General features: G+C 39.7%; 1 protein-coding gene across 1 annotated transcript in view; it reads left to right on the top strand.

Moving 5' to 3' along the window:
• LOC136881917 (myb-like protein X) overlaps positions 1–26,975 on the top strand; it is a 116,645-nt gene that overhangs the window by 49,940 nt on the left and 39,730 nt on the right. The window contains exon 6 of the mRNA XM_068229111.1: positions 3,322–3,424. Coding sequence (XP_068085212.1) covers positions 3,322–3,424 — 103 coding nt within the window. The remainder of the gene's footprint in view (positions 1–3,321; positions 3,425–26,975) is intronic.

Raw genomic sequence — 26,975 nt, 5'->3', positions numbered from 1 at the left:
GTATTATATAAACGCTTTCAGCTGGTGTTATTTTGAATGCTATAGTTATGTGCTTGGTAACATACTACCATGGTGAATATAAGAACAAATGGTTTTTTTTGCTAGTTGCTTTACGTCGCACCGACACAGATAGGTCTTATGGCGACGATGGGACAGGAAAGGGCTAGGAGTGGGAAGGAAGCGGCCGTGGCCTTAATTAAGGTACAGCCCCAGCATTTGCCTGGTGTGAAAATGGGAAACCACGGAAAACCATTTTCAGGGCTGCCGACAGTGGGGTTCGAACCTACTACCTCCCGAATACTGGATACTGGCCGCACTTAAGCGACTGCAGCTGTCGAGCTCGGTAGGAAGAACAAATGTGAGGACTCCTCGAGTTCAAGCGTGCCCCGCCAGGCACCGCTAGAGTGGGCAAGCTCCACAGTAGGAATGATGTCAGAGAAAACGTATTACTAGGTAACTGATAAGAATACAGACCGTCCTTTAAAAAACAATGAGATATTACAATTAAAATACCACGGCAGAGTACAATGGAAAAAATCATACATGGAAATAAGAGCTACGGCCTTCGTCACATGTTGCGTAAATCAGAGGTTATTGGAGTGTACATATACAGATGAATAGCATATAACTCCCAGTATATTAAAACAAACACCCATGAACTATTTAAAGGTAATACTCTACTTATCTCTATAATTAAATGCCTGAGTACACAATTTATAACTGCTTCTTCAGCAAATTAACCTCGATTTTCCTAAGTTCAGACAGGATCTAGCTCGAATTTCGATGAGCATTTTTGGGCGCCTTTTGGGCGATCGGCATCAGGAAGTACGCTAGAATGACCCAAGTCTTGCTCAACATTAAACTGACCTTTAAATTACCCATTCGCTGCTGCACTCCCGTCTTCAATCTTCTTTCTTCTTTTCCTAATGGTGTCTAAGTAATTTTTCCTCTTGGGAGCTTCACGGGAAAAGGTGAGGCACTGCTCCTGGACGTAATTTCCATCTCACACGAGAGATATCCACTTTTTCACCCTTCACTATAAAATTATCTGATTTTACTAATAAATCATCAGAGAAATGAACATGATAAATTATTCTATTACGCGCGTTAACTCAGTATCCTTCTTTGTAGTAGCTTACGCCCATTTTTCAAATTCATTTCTATCTTCCGGCGGTGAAAAAATCGCATATCATCAACTACTCTACCATAGCCTGACTTACAGCCAGGCACAAAACAGTACGGCATGCTGAACTATTAAATTAATCAAGTCATATAATATACATGCTTGAAGTACACAACACACAATGAACTGAGTTTAAGAACTGAAAGCAAAGAGCATTAAACTTATTCACTGAAATATCTCGCACAATAACATCTCCCGCACATTTTTATACCTGTCTTGCCGGAATTACTGCAGCACGTGTTGAATATAATCGCTTGCAGTGCTTGTAGTGGCGGGACCGCAATTGAAACATGAAACCTATTGAGAAAGAGAATTTACTAAATAATATTGTTGCTGCAGGCCGACACCACGCTCGGTAACCACAGAGTATCAAAATGTCGGATATCGCTTGACATAAATGAAATATCATTTCTATGATTTCGTAACCTAACTAACCTAACTAACTATACATTCTGTTGACTAGGGCTTCCTTTATACGCTCAAAGTTGCGAGATCAGAGTTCAGTGCATTGACTGACATTTAAAACTGATTCCAGAGGTCTGCGTCCTTAGATTTAACGGAATATTGAAGAATTACTTCACAGGTCAGAACTGTAGGTAGGAAAACAATTTATATTTTTAATGAACAAATTAAACTAGATTACATGACCTAAAAGACACAAATAGCAGTCATAAACTTCATTAAAATATGCTTATTGTTCTAAAAATGACCCGGTTTAAATATTCTATTCAGATGGGAAAAGCTTCTATGCGAGTATAGAGCTTTGCTCGCCCCGCGGTGTAGGGGTGGCGTGGCTGGCTCTTATTTGGAGGCGCTGGGTTCAGTTCCCGTCCAGGTTAGAGTTTTTACCTGGATCTGAGGGCACGTTCGTCGTCCAGTAGCTTAGGTGATTACCACTGAGGAGTTGTCTGGCATTGAAATAGTGGCCGCAGTCTAGAAAGTCAAGAATAACGGCCGAGAGGATTCGTCGTGAAGACCACAGGACACCTCGTCATCTGTAGGCCTTCGGGGTGAACAACGGTACTTTGGTAGTGCAAGGTAATTAGAGGCTATTTAGCCATGTTTTTTAGTATCGGTAGTTTCTCTTCAGACCCAATGTACGTACAGTTGTCTTTTAATCTTGGGCTAACAATACAATTTCCAAACAGTTCCATGTAGGAAGTCTTCACAAAATTGTTTTCATGATCTTACTGACTATCAGCGTTCAGTAACTATTCTGGTAGATTCTGAACTGGTCTGAGCAGGGGGCAGTGACAATGCCCTCTTCAGTTCTTGATAACTTAAACATCATAGAAGATTACGTCATGGTTATATTGCCAATCCCAGGGTAAGAACTACTTACGTAACACGGATGACGTTGGCTTTTAAAATATCTACTTGCTCTTTACGGAGCGTATCACAAGTGAACCAAGTACAGGGCTGCCTTCTGTTATAGACCATGGATTTCCTTTGGGTATTGTAGAAAGTTGCCTCTAGGATAAAGAAGATCCTATTTATATGCATTTTATTTTAAGAAGTACCTCGCTAAGCAGCTGGATTAAGACTCTGATATAAGATCAGCCCTGGATTCTATTGGTGGCCAAGATATTATCTAATGTCCGGCTCCATGGCTAAATGGTTAGCGTGCTGGCCTTTGATCACAGGGGTATCGGGTTCGATTTCCGGCAGGGTCGGGAATTTTAACTGGCATTGGTTAATTTCGCTGGCACGGGGGCTGGGTGTATGTGTCGTCTTCATCATCATTTCATGCACATCATGACGCGTAGGTCGCCTACGGGAGTCAAATAAAAGGACCTGCACCAGGCGAGCCGAGCATGTCCTCGGACACTCCAGGCACTAAAAGTCATACGCCATTTCATATTATTGAATGCTCTCGTATATTTCTATAAATAATTCTGTATATTAAAAGATTGTCCACATACGTGAACTAAGGTCCAGAAATTGTGCACAAGTGGTGACGACTGTGTACAAATTCTAACTGAGAATGTAACTGGCAGGAGGGCATACATCTACCACAGATGATTACAATGTCAATACTGAAACTCCAGAAAATAACTTAATTTTCATTTGTCCCAAAACAAGGCTTTGGGTCTGAAACCTGCACAGCTCTTGAAGTATGTGTCTGTTATATGTTTCAGCTTGTGGACTCTGTAAGCCCGAGAGCAGATGAGGGTCTTTTAGAACTCATGGTGAAAATAGCTGAGGATCCGGCGGAATGGCATCGTGTGCATATGCAGCTTCGTAAGTACCATAACTAATTGAAGTATTTCAGTAAATATCAATTCTTAAACTATTTTTTCACCAATGTGTGCATTTCACATCATCACCACCGTATAAAAGCAATGCTTTGTCTATGCAACCATTCTTTCCTGTCCTCAGCTCCTCATTTCATTTTATAATAAGTACCATAGTTGAGACTCTGTGTAAGTCTTGAAGGCATATTTTCCTCGGTCTTCCTCGGTCTTTCTTCTCCGCGATTTTTTCTTCCAGCAGATTGGTAAGAAAGGTGTTGTGTAGCAATATATGGCCAGTGAATTTAGCCCCGCTTCTTTGTATCGTTAACATCAGTTCTCTCTTCTCTTAAATTTCTTCTAGAATGCCTTTGTTTGTTCTTTTTTCAATCCATTTAAGCCCTAGCATTCGTCTGCAGACCCTCATCTCAAACGCTTCCAATCGTTTCCAAACCTGATCTCTGATTGTCCAAGATTTACAGCCCATACAATAGCACACTCCATTCAAAATAAATAAAAAATTCATTCCTAATTCCAAAACCTAAATTTCCACTGATTAAATGATTTCTCTTATTATAATACGCCTGTTTAGCAAGTGTTCTTCGCATTTTTATCTCTTCGCTGCACCTGTTGTCATTGGAAATCAGGCTTCCTAGATAAGAGAAACTGGAAAGTTGTTCAACTATCTTGTCAGTAAGCTTGATGTTGGTGTGAATTCCTTCAATATGTTCGTTCACAACTAAAATCTTGGTCTTCTTGACATTAATGTTTAAGCGAGAATCTGACAATGCTGATGAAAATACATTCAGCATCTTAGACAACTCTTTCTCGCAGTCTGCTACAATTGCTATGTCATCTGCAAATCGAATGCAATGGATATTGTGCCCATTTACGTTTTCACCTTTGGTATTTGCCTTAAACTTATTTATGGCTTCTTAAATGAATACTTCAAAAATGTATGGTGAGAGAAAGCAGCGCTGCTTTACACTATTCCTGATTTTTGCTGTCTGGATACTTCCTCCGATATCTACCATCGTGGTCTGTCTTTCATAGAGTCACTTTATCAGCCTCCTATCTTTCCAGTGCAAACCTGTAGCTTTAGGTATTTTACACAGTATGCCCCAACCCACGTTATCGAAAGCATGTTCAATATCTACGAACGCTAGATATGTACTCCTATTCATCTGCAAACTCCTTTATAATATTGTTCGGAGAGCTAAGACAGCTTCTCTTGTTCCCATCCCTGTCCTAAAGCCGAACTGGTCCTGACCAATTTGTAAAATACATTTTTAATCCTATTTATTATTATTGGTAGCAGAATTTTTTGGATATATGAGAGAGCAAAGTTATGGTTCCGTGATCGGAACATTCTACACTACTTCCCTTCTTTGGTCTCATAACCGTTTTGCTTTTGATGAACCCTTCTGGAATTTCACCTTCATAGCATCTGCATATCATGGCAAAAAGAAGTTCTTTCAATCTCTCTCATATTTTTAAGCAGTTCCCCAGGTATGTTATCTGGACCGGTAACTTTATTTTCATTTAATCGCTGAAGTGCTGATTCAAACTCCCTCCTTCTCATTGTAAGACCTCTATAATCTTTCTCTACTTCATGTTCCGGTTAAATACACCTTAGATCATTCAGCACATTTCCTCCTACATGCGGTTGTTCAAGGTATTCCTTCTACCGTGTACTGGTGTCATTATATATTAATGTTTTCCCATTTTTATCTCTTATTACGAAACTTTCCGCTTTAGGTTTCCGGTTTAATATTTTAATGCTCCTATACACTTTGTCCATCCTTCCTTCAACTGTATCATTTCTGATATTCTCAGTTTCCTCGATCATCCATGCTTCTTTTACTCTTCTACACAGAGTTAAAAATTGATTCTTGAGCATTTCACATATTTTATGAAATATTGTTAGAATCATTGGCCTGAATGCATCATGCAATGCATTTCATCCGACCGACATGTGTCTGTAGCGACTTGACGGAGGAGAACGTGGCTTCATGATTGTGGAAGTTGTAAGACAAGTTCCCCAGTTCTCCTTAATAACGGGGTAACTTCTGGGATGCAAAATCATTATTAGATAAAAGGAGGGAAGTTAATGATTTAGACAACCATTTCACTGTGATACTGCCATGGCTATCATGACTGTGACCCCACAGCGAATGATGATGATGATGATGATGATGATAACACTGATTTACAAGGGGTAGATACCTGACATGAGGTTTACTGTTTCTAGTGCAGTTTTTCATGCTGATATCTCTTCCGAAAACTGTTTGCTCTATTACGTCAGATTTTGAAGATGTTCATAAAGGTTTATTTTCCACGAACAGCGTCCATCGAGATCTGTTTTAATTGCCTTTTCGTTTTTTTTTTTTTTCATATAGAGTCGAAGACTCTCATTTGCTTCATTTTTATTGTCACTGAAAGTGGATATTATGGCGTCCAGAGGTTGCATAAATTCAAAAAATCTGTTTTGTTACGTGTGAGGCTACGTAACAAACAAATCCAATATGTGCCATGTGGTGCCTTTCCACTAATCTAATCTAAAGCCAAGTTCACTTGTACTCATGTAACAATCACTGATCTAGTGAAACTTCCGTCTGTGAGTTGTTTTACTTATTACAATGTTAAAAAATGTAAATGATTGATGTCGTATATCTCAAGAACTGTGGGTGATAGAGACAAATCGTTTGCATATTTTGAATCAACATGTTTCAGTTGCCTTCGAACGCGTTTCGGATACTAGGATATACGTAGAAAGTAACTTTTTTTTTTTTTTGCTAGTTGCTTTACGTCGCACCTACACAGATAGGTCTTATGGCGACGATGGGATAGGAAATGGCTAGGAGTGGGAAGGAAGCGGCCGTGGCCTTAATTAAGGTACAGCCCCAGCATTTGCCTGGTGTGAAAATGGGAAACCACGGAAAACCATTTTCAGGGCTGCCGATAGTGGGGTTCGAACCTACTGTCTCCCGAATACTGGATACTGGCCGCAATTAAGCGACTGCATAGAAAGTAACTTTGTTGATCAGTGTAATAATAAGAATGAAAAGAAAAAATGGACTATAGAAGAAAGATAGATGATATAACATTTTTATACAAAAGTGTAAGTGCAATATCCGGTCATCCTATCACTCCGCAATATCAAAATCCCCTGTATTGTAGGGAATATTTGCAATAGATGGAATAAAATCATGATTTCCTTCTGGTAAATTAGTATTTAGTTTCTCATTTTCTACCGACAACTGAATACACTCGATACATTGCACTATTCTCACTTTTACATCTCAGAAATGATTCCATAGGCATCAGGTCGTCTTGCTCTGCCGCGGAAATGCAGAAGGGAAGCTTAGACATGTAAATTTGGAAACTATTTCACGACGTAGCGAGCACACAAATGGTAAGGTATAATTAAGGGAACGCAGATTCGTTTTAACACATCGCCTTACATGTCTGAGCCGCGCTGTAATATTGGTGTTAGACTTCATCCTGCCGGTTAAAATAAGCTTTGTTGGCTTCCAGATGACATCCTTTATCACAGTATCCTAGCATATTACAGCTTTACGATAAAGGTAGCCCTCACTTTATGGTGCCTGATAATAATGTCATTCAAATACTTCTAAATCCAAGCAAGGCCTAAGGCATTTGTTATTGGTTAAAATTGGAACACTCTTCATGTTCCGCAAATAGTGGTACTAATCACAGGTACTGGAAACCCACAGTGAACCGCTCTCTGCTGCCACTAATTACAAACCTATTCTGTACCTAACACAGTGGTACTGCTCGCAATAAAGGCGACTCATGGTGTTCCCCGCGTGATGGTGCGAATCACAAGTAATTTAATGGTTCTCATTCAATCATTCTTTGGTCGCCCCTTTTAGTCGCATCTTACGACAGGCAGAGGATACCGTGGGTGTGTTCTTCGTCTGCGTTCCCCACCCACAGGGGGTGGAAAAGGTGGTGTTGGTGATGGTGGTGATTACTGTTTTAAGAGGAATTACAAGTAGGCAAATATCCTCTATATAACATTAATCAGAGAGAAAATTTTGAGGGATCCGACACCTCGAAAACTGAAGATATTGCCCAAAGAAAAGCAAGGGCCACGAAGGGCGTGAAAATGAAATACCCCGTAGTCCTCGAGGGCTATTATAGCGTCGGGGCCGGGAAAGAACAAGAGTTGACCAAGGGAGGTCGGATAGGATAGATCCAAGTGAGGAGCCTGTCACAAGTAAGTGGAAGAAATGCCAGGACTCAGCTACGAGTCCCGTGGTCGCCAACCCACGCTCCCAAGTGAAGAGCCCCTGAAGTCCGTTTTAGTCGCCTCTTACGACAGATAGGGGATATCGTGAGTGTTATTCTACCGCCTCCCACCCACAGAGGACGGATGGCATAGGACCGGGAAGGAAGCGACTGTGCCTTAATTAAGGTACAGCCTCAGAATTTGCCTGGTTTGAAAATAAGAAAACACGGAAAACCATCTACAAGGGTTATGACAGTTGGATACAATTCACTATTTCCTTACAGCAAGCTCATAACTACGCGACGTGACCGAGTCGCTCGGTAAAATATTAATCTATTTAACTGTGTCAAAAACATTAAACGTAAAATTCCACTAATTTTTATGACATTTACTTTGTACTGTATTTCCAATACTCTATTCTTGGAATCCATATGGGAGCAATCTGTTTGCACTCATTGTTTGCAAGAAGGGCCATTTTCTTTACCGAGCAACAACAGAGAAGCAATAAGGAAACAATTGACAATCATCGCACGCATTGCTGCCATTCTTTCTCTCAATTACTTGGCCGTTTCTGGCTGGCTGGGTGGGTGGGATATTGCATTCTGGGGGCAAACACCACAATTTATATCGGGCGGCACTGAGACGTGTTGCACGCCATTTGTCTGCTCCCCAGCATCGGCGTCTTTAGCTTTATATCGATATTCTACCCATGCGCATTCCTTCGTTGTTAATAACAAGTGATAGGAATTTCTTTACCAGAAATATAAATGTATATTTTATTTCAACATTTTAAATATTAATAGCTTAGCTATTATGGCGTATGGTCTCCAGAGAGGCCTGATGGAGGTCTTTCTAGTAGACGCCTTATAGACGACATGCAAAACTGTAAGGATGGAGTCTCAAATAAGGTAAAATTCTAATGTTCAATACGGCACAGTTACCCACATCCGAGCTAGGGCAATTAACAAATGGAGGTTAAAATCCCTGACCCAACAGGGAATCGAACCCGGGACCTTCGAAGGCCATCAAGTTAACTATTTGGCCATGGTGCCGGACAGATTAGCTGTTGGCCTTTTCACTTCTAATTGGAGTTTCAAATTCTAATTATTATGGTTTCATCTGTATAAATACAATTTTCCATTGATTTATTTTGCAACTTTTTGATATATTTTTTTCCGTTTTACGTCAACTGAATACTGTATCAGTGACTTGTACCTTACATGTCTATCTGCTCCACCAACACGGGTAAATTGCTGAATTAATTTCTACCAAATTTCACATCTCGAGTCTCTACTTACCCAGGAAAATTTTAAATATGTTTATAATTCAAAATCACTTGATAGACTGGGGTTTTCTTTGGGGGGGGGGGGTGGCTGGGAAGAGCAAAAGATTTACACTATTGAATTTCCGTAAAATCTGTAGACTACATTGACACTTCCCTTAACTTTAAATAATTTATTTTAAAATCATCCATACATACTTTCGTTAACATTTCAAAGGATTGGTAAAACTACTATTTTCTACGGAATTCATGTTTTGCCCCGAGTGGCGGATACGCTCGCAACTCGACAGGTGGTTATTGAATCAACCGTTTTCCGCTGCAATATATCAGTCTGCTTGCCCATAATAAAGTAAACTTAGGCCTAATGCCATGTTCGTCATCGTTCGTGTGAACTCGTAATTGTTCGTTGGGTAGTAGGCGAGAAACGCTTCTTGGTGCCACTCCTAGGGATACTTGCGGAGTACTGTTGGAAGTTACAGAGTCTTATTTGAACTGTGCTTAGCGTGCTGGTTAATATTTGAAATGTACCGATACTGTGGAGTGCAGTCAAATACAGTAGAGGCAATACGCGACACTTACGGATTTAGTCTTGTTAAAATGGGAGACAATTCGACGGTGGCGCTCCTAGTGACTTGACCTGAAAAGTCGCGCTAAATTCAAATATCAATGGAAATGCATATACGAAAATGGATAAATAAATTACGTCTAGAAAGAATGTATTATTGAGATATTAACTTCTAAGCTGCTAAAGCAATTCTGCATAAATTAATGAAGAATTATTTAAAAGGTTATTATTTAAAGACAAGATATGAAATGGACTGCTGTGAAATGGGTTAATCTTTCATTTATGCATTACTTTTTTTGCTTTAGCATTCCTGCCTGAACTTTTACGGTTAGATTTGTTTTTTTTTCTCATTTAAAAAACATTGTATCATCACAGACACTTGTCAATAAAAATATCGGCACATTCCTTACACACATGATGCAATGAATTAACATTTAAAATCCGGACAATTTTCCTCTTAACATTAAGCCTACTAACAGAAAGAAAATCTATAAAATCCCGGCTTTAATATGAGAAGAGGGATAAAAGAAAAGTATGACAATGTTGTGGATAGTGATGCTCTGAGGAATATTTACGTACAATTAGAGTAAAAATGTAACATACCCTTGGCTGTATAGTCGAGGATTTTTAAAGTCGCTGGCCTGGAAATGATCTGAACAGATCTTATATAAGCGTAACGTCCCTTCTTTCTTGTACACCTTATCCAAATCACTTCTGTGACATTTCAAAACCCACAGATCACACCTACAACAACACATCGATATTGAAGGGTAACTGTTGCACTATACAATAAAATATGCGTATTATACATTTAAGAAAATGGAAATTGCAACACCGTGAAGGCATTGGTTGTATGTTGTATGGTTGTGTATGTAAACGATCAAAGTTTCAGACCCATTGGATTGCTGCTACAGATCTCCCCACGAGATTGGTCGCGGAGGAATCGACTCCAGTATACGGACTCTGGTGTAGCGTAGTTGACTTGCAGTCTTTGCAGTGAAGTATTCCCCGTCAAACATGCCTCGACGACAGAGAAGAGCACGCTATCAACAATTGTCACCGTTTGAGAGGGCTCGGATAATTGGGCTGTGTGAGGCTGGATTATCGCTAAGGACTGTCGCTGCACGTGTTGGCCGACAGGCATCTACGGTGCAACGTGTATGGCAGCAGTGGTCAAATGAAGGTACCCACACTCGCAGACCTGGCACAGGCCCAGCGCGACGGACAACTGTGAGAGAGGATCGCCGCATCATTCGGATGGCCCGGATGGAACCCCATGCAACAGCAGCGCAAATTCGTGCAGCTGTGGCATCCCACGTTACACAACAAACAGTTGGTAATCGCCTGTGTGCAGCTGGCATACGAGCCCGTGTCCCTGCAGAAGGTGTTCCATTGACCCCAGAACAGCGACGTGTAAGGCTGGCCTGGTGTCGAGAAAGATCGACGTGGGTCGACGAATGGCATAAGGTCGTCTTTAGTGATGAATCGCGCTTCTGTCTTCCCCGCAGTGATCACCGAAATAATCTGCGCCGACTTACCGGGGAGAAGGGCCGCCCAGATCTTATTGTAGAGAGGCACACAGGGCCAACACCAAGCATTATGGTCTGAGGAGCTATTGGCTTTAATGTGAAATCACAGTTAGTGCTTGTTGAGGGCACTATGACTGCTCGACAGTACGTTGATAGGGTACTCAATCCAGAGGTTATGATGGCGAACATAGCTAATGGGATGTTTCAGCAGGACAATGCCCGGGTTCACACTGCACGCATCTTCATAGATGCTCTCCACGACATCACAACCTTGGGATGGCCCGCCAGATCCCCGGACCTCAGTCCTATTGAGCATGTGTGGGACATGATGGGTCGACAACTGGCCAACCGTCCTCAGCCACCCATAACTCTGGAACAACTGACCCGTGCAGTGCAGCAAGCATGGGCTACAATTCCTCAGGAAGCGATCCAGGGCCTTATTGACTCCATGCCTCGACAAATTCATCAATGTATTGCAGCGCGTGGTGGTCACATCCTCTATTGATTGTTGTCCAAACTTGCGGTCAGAAGGACCTGAAAGTGTAATCATCGAAGCACAACCAAACACTCGTTCTGCATGTTCAATTGGAGCAATGTAGCACCACGCCTTCTGGGTGTTGCAATTTCCATTTTCTTCAGTGTATTTTAAGCTAGTTAAAATATGCGTCGAGCAGGTTAGAAGATTATGAAGTACTATAAAAATCACTTTGGCACTGGAAGAATATATATACAAACACAATATTACGTTTTCTTATCACGAGGGAAACGAAAGAAAGACCGCGCCTTCTTTTCTACTTCATAGTTACTAGAGCCAAATACAGCACATACCTTTCCCCTCATGTTGAGAGGAGATATCAAGGAATGACACACGCTACTATTTAATTATGTCAGCTCACTGAAAACGCATAAATAACACCAAAAACTTCACACACAAATACACGTGCTGTTATGAAAGAATCAGTAGTTCCCATGTCTACCAGCTAGAGAGAGCTCTAATCGCTGTCCCTCGATATCTCGCTGAGTGTCGCGTATTGTCTCTACTGTATTTGGTGCAGTCTATTATCCCACAATAACAATAATAATCATATATCCTCAGCTATCGTGTGCAGACATTTCAATTTGATGCCATCTGGCTGTCTGCTCGCCAATGTTAACGTTCCGTTTTACTCTAGGCCTACTAGATGGCAGACCGAGTAAACCAAAACTCCCTTGGACTTTCTGGTTTTTGCTGTTAGTGTTACTGTATTTCTCTTCTATCTCCGTTTTCTCTTTTAATTTATTTGATTCAAACATACCTTTTCAGGATTAAGTAATATTACTGTCAGTCATCACGTTATGTGAATACTTAACAAGCCCAACGCCTAAATTTCAATCTGTTACCTTACATTTTTAGAATATCGAATACATCTACATGGTATTAACATATTTGTCCTATCCGTCTGTATCATCAAATATTATCTTATCTTCAACTAATTTCAACTTTATAATTAACTTTATTTTCCCATCGTTATGGGAGCGCTAATCCCGAATCCTGGACTCACTTTGAGTGATAGTATGGACTAATTCCTACCTACATTATTTCCTACACAATCTAAGATTTCGAAGGTAAAGTCGCGTAACGTACCGTTAAATGGAACTTACTTAGTGTCAGCACAGTCTAATATACACAGTCGCGAAACTTGGCTCATTTTTTCATCCATGCGACTCCAGCGCTCCGCGTGGCCAGCAAGCTTCTGGTCTACTGAGATGTGTAAGTTGTGTATAATTTGCAAGGTTAGTGTGAGGTAGTTCCGTTACAAGTGATTCATTTTCTGTTAAATTAAGGTAGTGTTCACGAAAGGAGATGTGTGTAGCACGGTTAACTGCTCCAGTAACAAAAATAAGACACCAGAGCTATCATTTTTTAGGTTTCCTAAAGATGCTGAAAGGTCAGGCAAGGTTTACATTTTCGCATAATAGACCTATATTGTGCATATGTATAAATAGAAGTCCAAATAAGTAGGTTTTTGGTATGTAATCATCCAGAAGTATAACTCAGTGGAGGGAAATCCACCCCATTATGAAATTAAATAACGCTTTAACCCAATCTTTTCCTCAAACACGTAGCGATATTTTAATTTTCAGGTGTAGAAAATGGCTTGTAAATAGTAGGAGGGCTGATTTAATGAAGAAGGATGTAAACTATTTGTACAATAACATAAAGTTATGCTCGAATCATTTTGAAGACAGCCAGTTTATGTCAGTCGAGAAGAAGAAATTAGTGTGGAATGCAGTTCCAACTGTATTCGACATTCCTTATAAACCTCCACGGATTTCCTTAAAGCGAGCGTTGTTGATTAGAGATGATGGACCCATGTCAAAGAAGAAGAAATTATCCTGTAGGCAGTCAAGAGGCGTTGAGAGAACAGGAGCTGCTGTTAGGACAGAGACTGCTTCAGACATCGCACCATCTGTATCGAATAATCCAGTTGAAGTGTCAGCGGCAGAAGAAGTACATAAATTGAATGAAATTATTGATAGCCTGAGGAAGAAGTGCAAATATAAGTCAGCTGAAGTAGGGAGCTAAAGAGGTGTACATAACAATGTAAATGCCAAGATAGAAAATATTAAGTAGCTAAGAAAAGTGTTTTCTCGGACAGAGAAAAAATGAAATGTATAGGTTCTAAATACCTGACGAAAGAGGCACTTTATGTATTGTTACATCAAATTAGGAAATCACCACTAAAAATAAGTGTGGAGTTAGATAAAATGAGGAAAGTAAGTTATTCGCTCTAAACTTATTATACTGTAGTCCGCAAGGCTACCGATATCTGTGTCAGTACTTTGATCTCCCCTCAGTACGAACACTGCAGATATACATGGAGGATGTTCGGCTTAAATGTAGATTAAATGAAGGTATTTTTCAGCTACTCAAAGAAAAAGTAAAATCTTTAGAACATGAAAAATTAGTAAATATTTTAATGGATGAAATGTCATTAATATGCAACATGGCATGATCCTTCTAGTGACAGTATCATAGGGTTTGAATATTTAGGTGATGAACATGCACCAAAAGTGGCAAATAGTGAATTTGTTGTGATGATAAATGGGTCTTTTAGCAAGTTCAGGCAGCCGTTATTATATTATATTGTCGTACTCAGTATGGAATAAGTGCCAAGCATTTTCACAGGAATGCTTTGAAGGTACTAAGTTGATGCTATTGAAATTATTTGTGAAACTGAGATTATATTACATCATCAAATTTTGCAATGTAAGTTTTCAGTGCCATACAAAAAGCACGAAGTACCTAAAATTCAGTCATTTAGTTGCTGATATCTTAACCTACTTCAGTTCAATAAAAGTTCTTTTAACAAGACTTTCCATGCTGTAGCAATAAATAGACTAGTCTATCAGCGTGTTCTGTAGAATTTGCTATTAAAATAGTTGTTCAGGTGGTTGCAATATTTCTAATTTACGTGGAGGTACAATCAGGTGTAAGGTAGAGAACAATACCGGCTTGCTGGCCGCTGCGAGCGCTGGTGTCGTTCCTCTTGTCAACAGGATGCCATTTCATCACTAAGGAGCTTCGCGACTGTATTATACTGTGGTGTCAGTGGGTAGGTCTGGACCATAGGTACATACAGGCAAACAGAGAAAGCCTTGAAATTCTCAGATAATTAAGCTCGTCTGACACTAGACATACTAGATTCCATGAAGTAAAAGGCGGTGAAGTATTTATGCATATAACTGTCTCATCGATTACATTCAGCAGCTTAAAATGAATCTCAAATTGAAGCACGAATCAGAATGAATTAGCTGTTTCTCCGCCAAAAATGAATTCGGCCCTTAAGCTAATCCACCGGGATATGTATCAGAAGGAACACTTGCCGATTCTGTTCATTTTCTTCGGTCCATGAGAGTTTACAACAGCCGGTTTCAAAATACTATTTGCACACATATGAAAGAGTGGAAGATGTCCAGGAGCAATGCCGGTCGGTAACATCCATATGATTATCAATGAGGCCGCTATAACCAACTAACAAAAGAATATGACAGGAAAAGTTTTCCACAGAAAAATTGATTTTCCTTCCTACTGTTATTGAATTACGATATGGCAAGATGAGATGTACAGTATTGCTGGCACTGATTTCGTCAACTGACTGATCAATTCTGGGTAGACATTTTTGCTAAGATAGAGACTAAAACTCACTCTATAGCATAACTCACCAAGAAAAGTTGAAAGCTACCTTCGTCTTAAAGATATTTATGCTTAGTGGGATTTGTGATGGTAAATTACCTGAATTATATACATATATGAGGGAGGTAAAAACTAAAAACAAAGGATAGAAACAAGCAAAGAGAACAAAAAGTGTGGGTAATTTTATAATGGCGTGTATAAAAGAATCTGAAGTAAAAGAGTAAAAATTAATGGAAGACTCCAGAAAAACTGTTCATTAAAACTCCGGCATCCTCTGATAAGCCACAATATCACATAGTATGTAAAGAACAGCACGAGGAGTATATGAAGGGAGTGAAGGGAGTGAATAGATGAAAGGGGTTAATTGAGATGTACAGAGCGCTTATCTGTAATGGCATTCGAAACCACATGGGTCAGCACTTATAATAAAGATGATAACAAAATGAAGTCAGTCCTTTTCTCTTCCATTTTCTGGCAGCTTTGTTGTAAAATTAAAACGGAAATTAAGTTCTTCTCTGACGATGCATCGTAGAACACGTTTCATGATACCCTTTCAAACTACGTAAATAAAAAACGTGTTATATGTATTCAGAATCTACAGATTATGTTCCTCCCATGACTTAAATTCACAACGAAGTCATTCGGGTCTTTTTAAAGATATATTTTCATCGCTACATATTTTAAGAATTATATATGGGAAATGCATTCTTCTTCTTCACCGCTCCTCCCATGCCGATGGGGCTGCAGGTGCGAACTGTATTGCGCATTTGGATGTGGCCATGTTTTACGCCGGATGCCCTTCCTGATGCCAACCGTATGTGAAGGAATGGGCTTACTATTGCGAGTTTCTATGGTGGTTGATAGTGTGGTGTGTTGTCTGAATTTGAAGGGGAGACTGTTGGAACAAACACTAACTCCCAGTTCCCAAGCCAGAAGAATTAATCAGACGCGCTTAAAATCCTCGACCTGGACAGGAATCAAACTAGGGACCCTCTGAACCGAAGTTTCTCAGCACGGACCATAGAGCCAAGGAGTCGGACAACTGGGAAGTATATTGCAAATAGATATTTCAGTTTCATATCAGAAACTCTAACATCTTTAACGCATTTTATTAGTGGTTTAAAATCATACCACCTCAGACAGGAATCTAGTGACGATGGGATAAGGAAGAGCCAGGACTGGGAAGGGAACAGCCTTGCCCTTAATTAAGGTGCAGCCCAATCATTTTGGGCTACCTGGTGAAAAATAGGAAACCATGTTAAACGAACTTCAGGTCTGCCGACATTAGGGTTCGACTCCACCATCATCTGAATGTAAGCTAATAGTTACGCGGTCCGAATCACGCAACCAACTCGATCGGTATATGTATGAAAAGGGCGACGAATTAAGGATATGTTTATAAACATTAGTACTATAATACTTGGTGACAATTTTGTTTGGAGTGGATTTATGTTCTGAAGTGGCTCACTGATAAATGAGTGGATAACAACAGATATCAATATAGTGAATTTGGTATCAGCGAGAAGTCGCAGAATTGTAGAAGCAAGGTAACATGCTGTGGATCCATAAATACTACCGTAATTTACTACCATCGATTAGAGAAAATATCCATTTCTGTTCAGTCTATGGAGAAAAGTACAGGATTTTGTATACGGGATCACTACAGTCCTTAACATAATATTTCACCATAATTCATCACAAATCGCGGCATAAATTAAAGACCTGTGTTTCAATTAAGTCCCAGGGTATTGATTATCTGTAAGAAAACGGAGAACATTTTTCAAGTAAAATATTTAATTCTTATATCGTGTTTGTTACACATATTTAGCGTATTAAATCCTGCAATCGTTGTATGTAATTATTTTCTGGAAGATAAGTAGAGGTGTAACGTCTGTTGTAAAATGCCTTTGGCATATTTATAATAATGTCTCAAAAATATTTCTACATGAATGATGACAATGTTTTAATTTGCATACCTGTCATATTTGGAATCCTATTAAACCTTGAAAATTCATACTTCGATTATGTCGGAATCACCCATCCACCTCTGGTAGCAATATTACTTCTATCGCAAATAAGGTGACCACTAATTTGGGGGGAGGAGCCTCAAAGTTAAATTAATAATAACCTCCAAGACCTTATATTCTGGACGAGATAGGTAGATGACAATTTTACTCTTATTAACCACCACCTTATTGATGTAAACTCTGATTCAACACCTGAATTCATTAGGCCCGCATATAAAATTTACCTTTGAATCTGAAGTCAACAATTCTTTGAACTTTTAGATCTCACCATCATTAGAAAAACAGTTCATTCACGTATGGTATTTATAGGAAACCAACACAAAATTGTAATATTATAAGAAACGATTTTAAACATCCAGGCACTCAAAAGAAATCGGTTTTTACAACCTATTATACAGAGCCGTCAACACCCCTCTGTCAGCCAATAATTTCAAAAAATAAGTTAATAACATTTATAATATAAACCTTAACAACAGTCATGATAAGCATTTTGTTGACAAAGTAATTCATAAACTAAAAAATAAACCATCGACTTCCCGCACAAAGAAACAAACAGCAAAAAGGAAGACCTCTATTTCAACAACAAACAAATTTTCTACGTCATCAACCTATTTAAAGAAACAAAAGTTTACCATAGCTCTCAAAACTAAACATACTAATGCTAACATCTTTTATAAAACACATACAGTCAACTAGAGTAACATTTATTCCAATTCAGGTGCTTACAAACATAAATGCCATAATTGCAATTAAATCTGCATTGGCTAAACTGGCAGAAATTTCCATATCCAATATTTAGAACACATTAATGCTAAAAGCACAATCGATTTTCAGCTATGAATGAACATGTCAGATTTCTTGCATGAATTCACATCCATTGACAACGAGCTGTTGGTTTTCTAGAGAGAAAATAAGAGCAAGTTACTGAACACAATATGAACACAAAATCCATTTAGATCAAAGGTTTAACTCAATTTTCATTTTCTTTCACAAGTTGCTTTACGTTGCAAAGACACAGATAGGTATTATACGTTGGGACATGAAGGAGCTAGGAGTGAGAAGGAAACGGCCGCGGCCTTAATTAACGTCCAGCCCCAGCATTTGTCTGGTGTGAAAATGGGAAACCAGGGAAAACCATCTTTAGGGCCGCTGGCAGTAGGGTTCGAACCCACTATCTCGCGAACACTGGATATTGGCAGCACTTAAGCGACTGCAGCTTTCGAGCTAGGTCATTTTTAATTTAAATGAATTTACTGAAAAATCTAACGTTCTTTTCAAGACCTTATTAATCCTTCTGAATAAAACATAAAAGCCACAACACTTCCAGTAATTTCATATATGTTCCCCCTTCCACGTATTGCTCTTTCCCCTCCCTTGCTGTAATCAGCAGCTGACCTGCTTGATGGTCTCTCAGTTTCCTGTTTTATGGTAGGTATTTTTTTAGAATTGACTACATACTTCTTTACATTTTTTCTATTTGCCACCGTCATTACTATCCTGAAACGTGATATTTTGATACAATTGATATTTCTATAAGACTTCAAGAACAAGTATTTTATAATTATATTCTTATTTTTATTTTATGGTTATGTTTTGTATCTTACGATACAACATAGTGTGATCCTTCAAATTAATTATTTTTTACAGACTTTTAATGTGGTGTTTCCTCTAGATCATTTTCTACAAATGTTATATTCTTTTCAATAATGAAGGAAGTTCAAACTGAGACATGCATCGCTAAAATGTTTTCTAAATACGTAGGCAAGTCAATAAGTATCTGCAATTTTGCTCTAGTTGTCTTTAGGTTGGCTCTATGGCGTTGTGTGCTCACTAACCGCTAGATGGCACCGTTGTCTTCGTCTGTGGTAGGTTTCAGCGTTATCAAATCAGTACAGCTTGCGTTGTTGCGACGTAAATATCGCCGCACCACTTTCTGTTTGCACAAAAGAAGAACGGCGTTCCGTAATCCGGTTTATTGTTGTCTGAGAGTGTACCAGGAGCGGAAATTCATAGAAGACTTTCAGCACAATACGGGGACAATGTTTTCCCACAGCGAAGTGTTTATCAGTGGATTGATCAGTTCAAAAGTGGTCACACGAGCGTGAAGGATGAGGTAAGTTCCGGGCGTCCATCTGCAGCCGTAACTGATGCCAATATTGAACAAGTGCGTGATATGATCCTGACTAACGGACGAGTGACTGTTCTATGAATATCCAGTCCAGGTACACCCTCAGACCTCAAAAAACGGATTAGCCCTACGGAATGCTGTTCTTCCTTGGTGCAAACAGTGAGTGGCGCGGCAAATTTTACGTCGCAACAGCGCAAGCTGTACCGATCTGATGACGCTGAAACCTACCACAGACGTAGACAACAGTACCATCTAGCGGCTGGTGAGCACAAGACGCCATAGAGCCAACTTACAGATAATTAGAGCAAAATTGCTGACACTTACTGACTTACCCTCATAGCATTGACCAAGGCGGACTTTTAATTGACATATTTCTGAACATCTACCTTCTCAAGACAGTAGTGGAAACATGAATAAGGCACACATAATTATCTCAGACACCGAGTGCAAGACTGAGTATGGTTAGCGTAGGTCAGAAACTAAATACTCACATAATGGTTATAAATACATCTTAGAGGGCCACCCATTAACTAGTAGAAAATTACTTCATACGGTCGTGAGAATTTATATTTGTGATTAGTTAAACAGCAATTAAAAATTAGCACATAAATATCCGGTTTGAAAAAATGTGGCCATCTTTCTCCCAGCCATCTTTTGTATGGTTCCACACAGAAAAGTTTAAGTCAAAGGAAACGAGGAAGATACGTCACGGGATACAAGAAGTGAGCTCCTCCAAACTCGCAACTAACTTAAAACTACTTAAGACTTGGATAGATACACAATAGTGATTTATACACAGTATATTTTATATGAAGGATTAGCCTCGAAAGAATAAAAATGAGACCGATCGGAAAGATCTGCTCAGTCTCTACACAACCCCCGAAAATGAAATCCAGCCTTGGAATAAAATATAATAAAATAATGATAATGTGCGCGCATACTCTTCGAAACTAATAGTACGGTAGCTTTAAATTTAATACTTGAAGAAAATCCATTGTTAGTTTTCGTGGCTGTCCTTGTCAATAAAATCTTCAACACTATGTTTCTCCAAGCAGCAAAATTGGTTAACCCTCAACTGGTATCATCTATGTTTGTAACGTAACTGGTATCGTACGTCTGTCAGACTTCAGATATTTACTTTTAAATTAAACAATGTGTTCTTAATTGTTCGTTATTTATTCAACTTAATTCCTTTAAATATATATTTTTGAAGATGTCAGTCCAAAGGTAGAAGACAAAAATTACAAATCCAGAAAAAAAAACAATAAAATATTAGAATGATGCTCCAAAAATGTAGACGCCTCTGTTTTTCTTAAAAATATAGACAATATGATTATTATGATCATTTCGCTGATATGTCAGTGTTATACAAAGACCGTACAAAGAAATAAAACATAATATTACTGGAAAACTCAAAACACAAATTTCAACTTTAAGGTTCAAAGTCACTGTTTGTTAGAAAGCACAATTTTCCTTTTCACAGGATATGTTACCTTATTATTACATGTATATAACTACAACTCAAAACATTTTGTGTCTAGATATAGCTATGATTTTCAAAATATATAGAAAAACATGTTAGATTTCAAAAATGTTTCACACGCCCACATACGTTCATTCATTTATCCGCAATGCACTCTCAGCAGATTTTTTTGGCGCACTCCAAGAAGATCGGTTTTCCACACTTCTGGCACGGGTACTTCGTTCTCCTTTTCAGTTTAGGATCGCAAAGGTAGCACGTTTTATGAACCTCGAAAAATTCAGGCAGTTCATGCAGAATGTGAGTTCAAAGTTTGGTTCAATAGGTCGTAAAACTCACCGAAATGTTCCTGATTGTGGTTCCATTATTATTTATAGGAATTAAATGCACTGTAAGTAACAATAATGTTATACTAACTCACAATAATCACTCAATACTGAATAACGTCATTCGCGAACAACAGTCACGGAACTGGTATCATACGTCTGTCAGACGGGGCGATAAGTTTGCTACGCACTTACCCAAGGTCAAACAAAGCAAGCGGTACATCACCTTCCCTGCAGGGAAACAACACTCCAACTGAGAGGTAGACAAGGGAAGAAAGCAGTAGGCTGAGGAAAGGAGAGGGGATGGCCTTGGAAAATTTTTCAGCCGTCTCACAGACGTATGATACCAGTTGAGGGTTAACTCGAGACCTTCGAACTGGATTTCTTCTGGATCGAGAAGACCCAATCAGGTGTCTACTATAATTCTTTCCATACCAATCACGGATGATGAAGGGTTTTCTGGAACTTCCTAGATATATGCTTCAACAGGAGCAATAAGAGGCACTGTACACTTCTGCAACAGATAATTACACTCCCAATACTATGTCAAACACAATATAAATTTATAAACTCAGTGAGTAAGATACAGAATAACCCTTTTGCCTGGAGCAGATTCCCATCTCACCTAGCGAATTTGCCGTGCGGATAGGGGCGTGCAACTTTGAGCTTGCATTCGGGAGATAGTGGGTTCGAACCACACAGACGGCAGTCGTGAAGATAATCTTCCGTGGTTCCAATTTTCAAATTAGATAAATGCCAGGGCTGTACCTTAATTAAGGTCACGGACACTTCCTTCCCACTCCGGGCCCATCGTCGCCGTAACACCTATCTGTGTCGGTGCGACGTGAAGCCAATGCTTATCTCACACCTCACTGAGGTTGTAAGGTTTCAATAAGGATACATGCGATTTTGAAATATTTTCTTCGGACCAACGTCTTGTAGCCACACAATCACAGGGGTTAGGAACTCGACTATCCGTTTGGGCGCAGACCACCGTTGACAGAGTGTTTTTTCTTTTTCTTTTTTAACGAACGTGGTCTACGGTCGAAATGGCTGTGAACTGTTTGGTCTGGGACATCTGGTCTTGTAATACTATGTTCATAACCCAGGAAGTACGACACTTGCAGAATCTGTTATAGTATTTTAATGTATACACAGTATTTGAAGTTGGTCAGCGTTGAGGCCTTTTGTTCTGAGGGTCCCGGGTTCGAATCCCGACCGGTTTGAGGAATGTAATCGCGTGTGATTAATACTTCGGGCTCGGGGAGTGGTTGTTTGTGTTTGCCTCAAAACATATTCAGACAACATACCACACTACCTACCACCACAGAAACACGCAATTGTGATTGCTTCCCTCCACACAGGGTTAGTGTCAGGACGGTCATCCGGCCGTAAAACAGAGCCAAAACCAAATGTGTGACTCACTTCACACCCGCAGCCCCACAATGTGTGGGAAAGGTGGTAAATAGGAAAGAGAAGAAGAAGACGATAAATAATAATACTGTTATTTGCTTCACGTCCCACTAACTACTTTTACGGTTTTCGGAGACGCCGAGGTGCCGGAATTTTGTCCCGCAGTAGTTCCTTTAGGTGCCAGTATATCTACCGACACGAGGCTGACGTATTTGAGCACCTTCAAATACCACCGGACTGAGCCAGAATCGAACCTGCCAAGTTGGGGTCAGAAGGCCAGCGCCTCAACCGTCTGAGCCACCCAGCCCGGCTAGAAGAAGAAGAAGAAGACACAGTATTTGAGGGAGAGAGTCAGGGAGAGCACGCTCCCCGCAAACTCAGTGGCGAAGAGGCTAACGCTTCGGTCAAGTGTTAAAAAGAAAGTCGTATATATCTCAATTTATGTAAAAAGTAATTGCTTTTTCTGATCATTTTAGCATGATCAAAATTTTATTCTATAATCAGCAGGTCTTGAACGATCTTCTTTAATGCGAGAAATAGTTCGTTTAGTTTCCTGTTTGTCACCAGGAATGTTTACTCTGTAATTTGTACTGTATAATGTACTCGCCTCAGGTCGTCGTTGTAGCCTCCGAGCTAGCCTAGCGGACTCGTCCCGCTATATGTTGACTCAGAGCAAATGACTCGTGCCTGTCGACACCCCGGGGTACAACATAGTGCACAAATTTTTAATTTGGCTCCAAGGGAAATATATTATTCATTGGAGGTCGTCGCAACGGAAATATTTGTTGAAAATATGATGTACCGTATTCATTTCCTTCCTCTGGATAAACACAGAATAATTATGCAAATTTTAATTCGGTTGAGGCATCGGTTTTTTAAAATGCTTATTACCACATATATTTAACAGTTACGATACTGTATTTAAATAGGCCTACGCCAATTACAAAATATCTTATAATTATAGGACGTCCAGAGTTCGTTACACGTTCAGAACCACCACTGCGGACACTTTGACCACTCGTGTTTTATCATCTATACCACATACAATGTAGTGCTAACGCTGTACTGTAATCTACTGAAACACGAGCCCTCAGGTAGCGCAGGTTCAGATTCTTGAGGTGGTGCTATCTCTCTAGAATAGGATTGATATTTGCTCCAAGTTGAATATACCTGGAAGATTTCATAAGAGGAAATGATGGTAATAAAAACTTGGCCTTAAATATAATCATAATATCATTGGTTTTACGTCCCACCAATAATATTTATGGTTTTTGAAATCAACCGGAAAGATGTGGTTTCGAATCCTCGTCATGAAGTGGAAAAATTTAAGAAAGGGAATTTCTATTTCCGGAATTGCACATGGCCTTGAGGTTCACTCGGTTTACACACAAACACACAAACATGAGTGCCAGGTTAATTCCTCGGGGTAAAGGCGGCAGGGCGAAGAGCTAACAGTTCTACCCCACCTAGTGCCGAGGTTACGGATAATGGAAGTCTTTACCTTCTACCCATCCAATGGCCTCCATGGCTTGTACGGAGATGAATTTGCTTTTTCCGAAGACGCTGAGGTGACGGAATTTTGTGTGATTTTACCCGCCGATAAATCTACTGACATGACGCTGGCATATTTAGGCGTCTTCAAACACCACTGGATTATTGCCATTGATGCTTTCACGGCCCGTACTTACAGGCTTGATATATAATTTTGGGCTTATGCCGTGTCAAGGATATAAGGTGAAATTTTGTGCTTTTCGCAGAGAATTTTGCTCTGCGTCTTCAGAAGTAAATCTCGATCGTGCACGAGAAAGGATTCTCAAACAATGAGGTTTGAATTCAGGCGGTATGATAGAAGTGGAAGTGATACGTTCATTCGTCACCAGATGGATCACGGGACGCGGTACAACGCTAACGTTCGAAGCGTAAGCTGACGGAACCATCAGAATCAGTCTGAGAGGGTCACATAACATAACAGGTGTACACAGGTGTATGACATTGACAAAAGCCTTGAACGAAACGTCTGGCGATGAGGACGTTTCTTTCCAGGCTTGTGGCTGCCTTCATATTTGCGCATAAGCCTTTGATCGTTTGTTAGCAGGCCAGCTTGAGACTGAATGCGGCATTCTGTGGAAAACGTTTGGGTTCTACAGTTTTATTGCTGAAAATGATGATGGTGATGATGTTTGTTCTTTAAAGGGGCCATCAGTTAGGTCATCGGCCCCTATTGTTGAGAAATGCTGTGGTCTGCAGTTAATTTATTAAGCCATTTTCATCATTATTATCGTCATCATCGTGTTATGTGTATATTCCGTGTTTCTACCTTTTTAATATTGTGTAAGTTTAGCAATCATATTTAGTGGATTTATAATTCACATTTCATTTTGGCATCATTATCTAGATAACCAATGGTACAGTGACGGCCAGCTTTACGTGGTGTGCTCTCGTGTGTCAAGGGGGCATTACCTATATGTTTATGTACCCCACGAGAATGTTATAAATGTTATGTACGAGAGCGTATTGTAAGACACACTTTAATCCCTGCTCATAAATCGGTACGAAGAACTAGTAGTTTATACTTAGTAGCATATTATCCCAACTTATTTACCTGGGCATTCCCCGGTTAACTTATGACAAAACGAATGTTGTTCCATTATAATAATTTTTCGAAGTGTATTATGGGTAAAGTTGAACACCTAGCTGTCAGAAGAAGGTGAAGGAATTCTGTACGTCAACAAAGAAACAAAAGCAAAGTCATCTCCATACAGACCATTAAGTCCCTTGGAGGGGTGGAAGGTAAAGGCTTCCGCTATCCGTTAACTCAGCACTTACTGTAGAGGTGTAGAGTGGGTTGTTCTACTCTTGGGCACCTTTGCCCCCAGGAACTAACCTAGCACTCATTTTTTATATAGGCTGAGTGAACCATATGCACCTCGGGAAGTGAAGATCTCGTTTCTTAATTGTTTTGATTTCCTGAGGAGGAATAGAACCCACGTCTTTCTAGCTGAACAAAGCACGCCTTTATCGCCTAGTCAAGGAAGCCCCATCGGTATGTCAACAGCGAGCTCATATTTCATATCTAGCGCGAATTGAACAGTGCAACCCCTCGCTGGCAAATGAAGCACGTTTGAATACATTTATTCCAGAAGTATTCGCCCGATATTTTGAATAATCACGGTGCTAAATTTGTAATGTTTGTAAGTTCAAGGCTAAGTATAGGAAACAGAGTAGGTTCATTAAAGAAACAAAGTCAGTCCCATTATATTAGAAGATATTGACACCATGAAAAAGTGCTGTAAGTCTTATTTTGAGACCCATGGTACCATTGCTGAAATTGAAAACAGAATATCAATAACTTAAGCGGTACACGAGTTATTTGAGGTGGCCTTCTTAGCTGAATAACCGTCTATAGAACAGTTTCGGTTTGTTTGGATGTTACGTTGCACTTTAATTGCGTGTGACCTCCGAAGAAGCCTGGTGCAGGTCTTCCGAGTTGACGCCGAATAGTCGTCCTGCGTGTGTGTCTGTAAGGGTGAGGCCCTACCAATGATTAATTCTAATGCTGAAGACGGGACACACATATCCAACCCACGAGGCGTTGGAATTAACCCTCAGAAAGCGTCGTGAGGTCAATTTATTGGTTTTGTTTGTTTACACTGTACCATTCCTTCCGCGTAATGTCTTTGACAGTCCCGTTACCTGCCAGCTGCTCAGTTGACTCCAGGCAGCTGTTGCGATAATATCGGAATACGCTCTGTTGTACTAACTACATAAGTCAAGTGGTAAGCTGGGCCTCAAAATGCCGCTTACGTAAATTTTCTTTTCTGGTGCGACTTCCTTTATTGTTGTACGAAAATCGTTTTGAAGTTATAACTATTGTTAAACCCAGACTATCAAAGTTGTGCATTGGCAGTGCTTCTTTTGAAGACGATTTTTTTTAATGATATTGGATAAATACACCAGTTTGCGTGCAGGATTCTGATAATTATGATACTGATTACATCCAAAGTGACCACAGCTCAAGTCCAGAATTCTAGATGATCGTCAAATTAAATGATATTTTAGCTTTCGATCAAGGTGAATGGGAAAAGAGCTTGTGTTACGAGCGAGATATATTTTAATTTTTCAGGTGTTTACATTAATGACTGCGTATGTGAAATATGTTACGGAAGTACCTAAAATGCAATATCTGATGGTTTTAGTATAACCTTGTTTACGAATAAATCATTTTTTAATTTCATTACTGGATCATTTTTGATATAGCGATAACGCAATTAGAAATGTTTCGTGCATCTTTAAACAGTTCATTTTAATATTTTTGACATATTTGATTGAAGTGGACATTAACTGCATGATATTTCAAAAACCTATTAAAAACTGCCCTA

Source organism: Anabrus simplex, chromosome 1, assembly GCF_040414725.1.
Source record: "Anabrus simplex isolate iqAnaSimp1 chromosome 1, ASM4041472v1, whole genome shotgun sequence".
Taxonomy (NCBI): Eukaryota; Metazoa; Arthropoda; class Insecta; order Orthoptera; family Tettigoniidae; genus Anabrus; species Anabrus simplex.
This window is presented reverse-complemented; position numbering and strand designations above follow the sequence as displayed.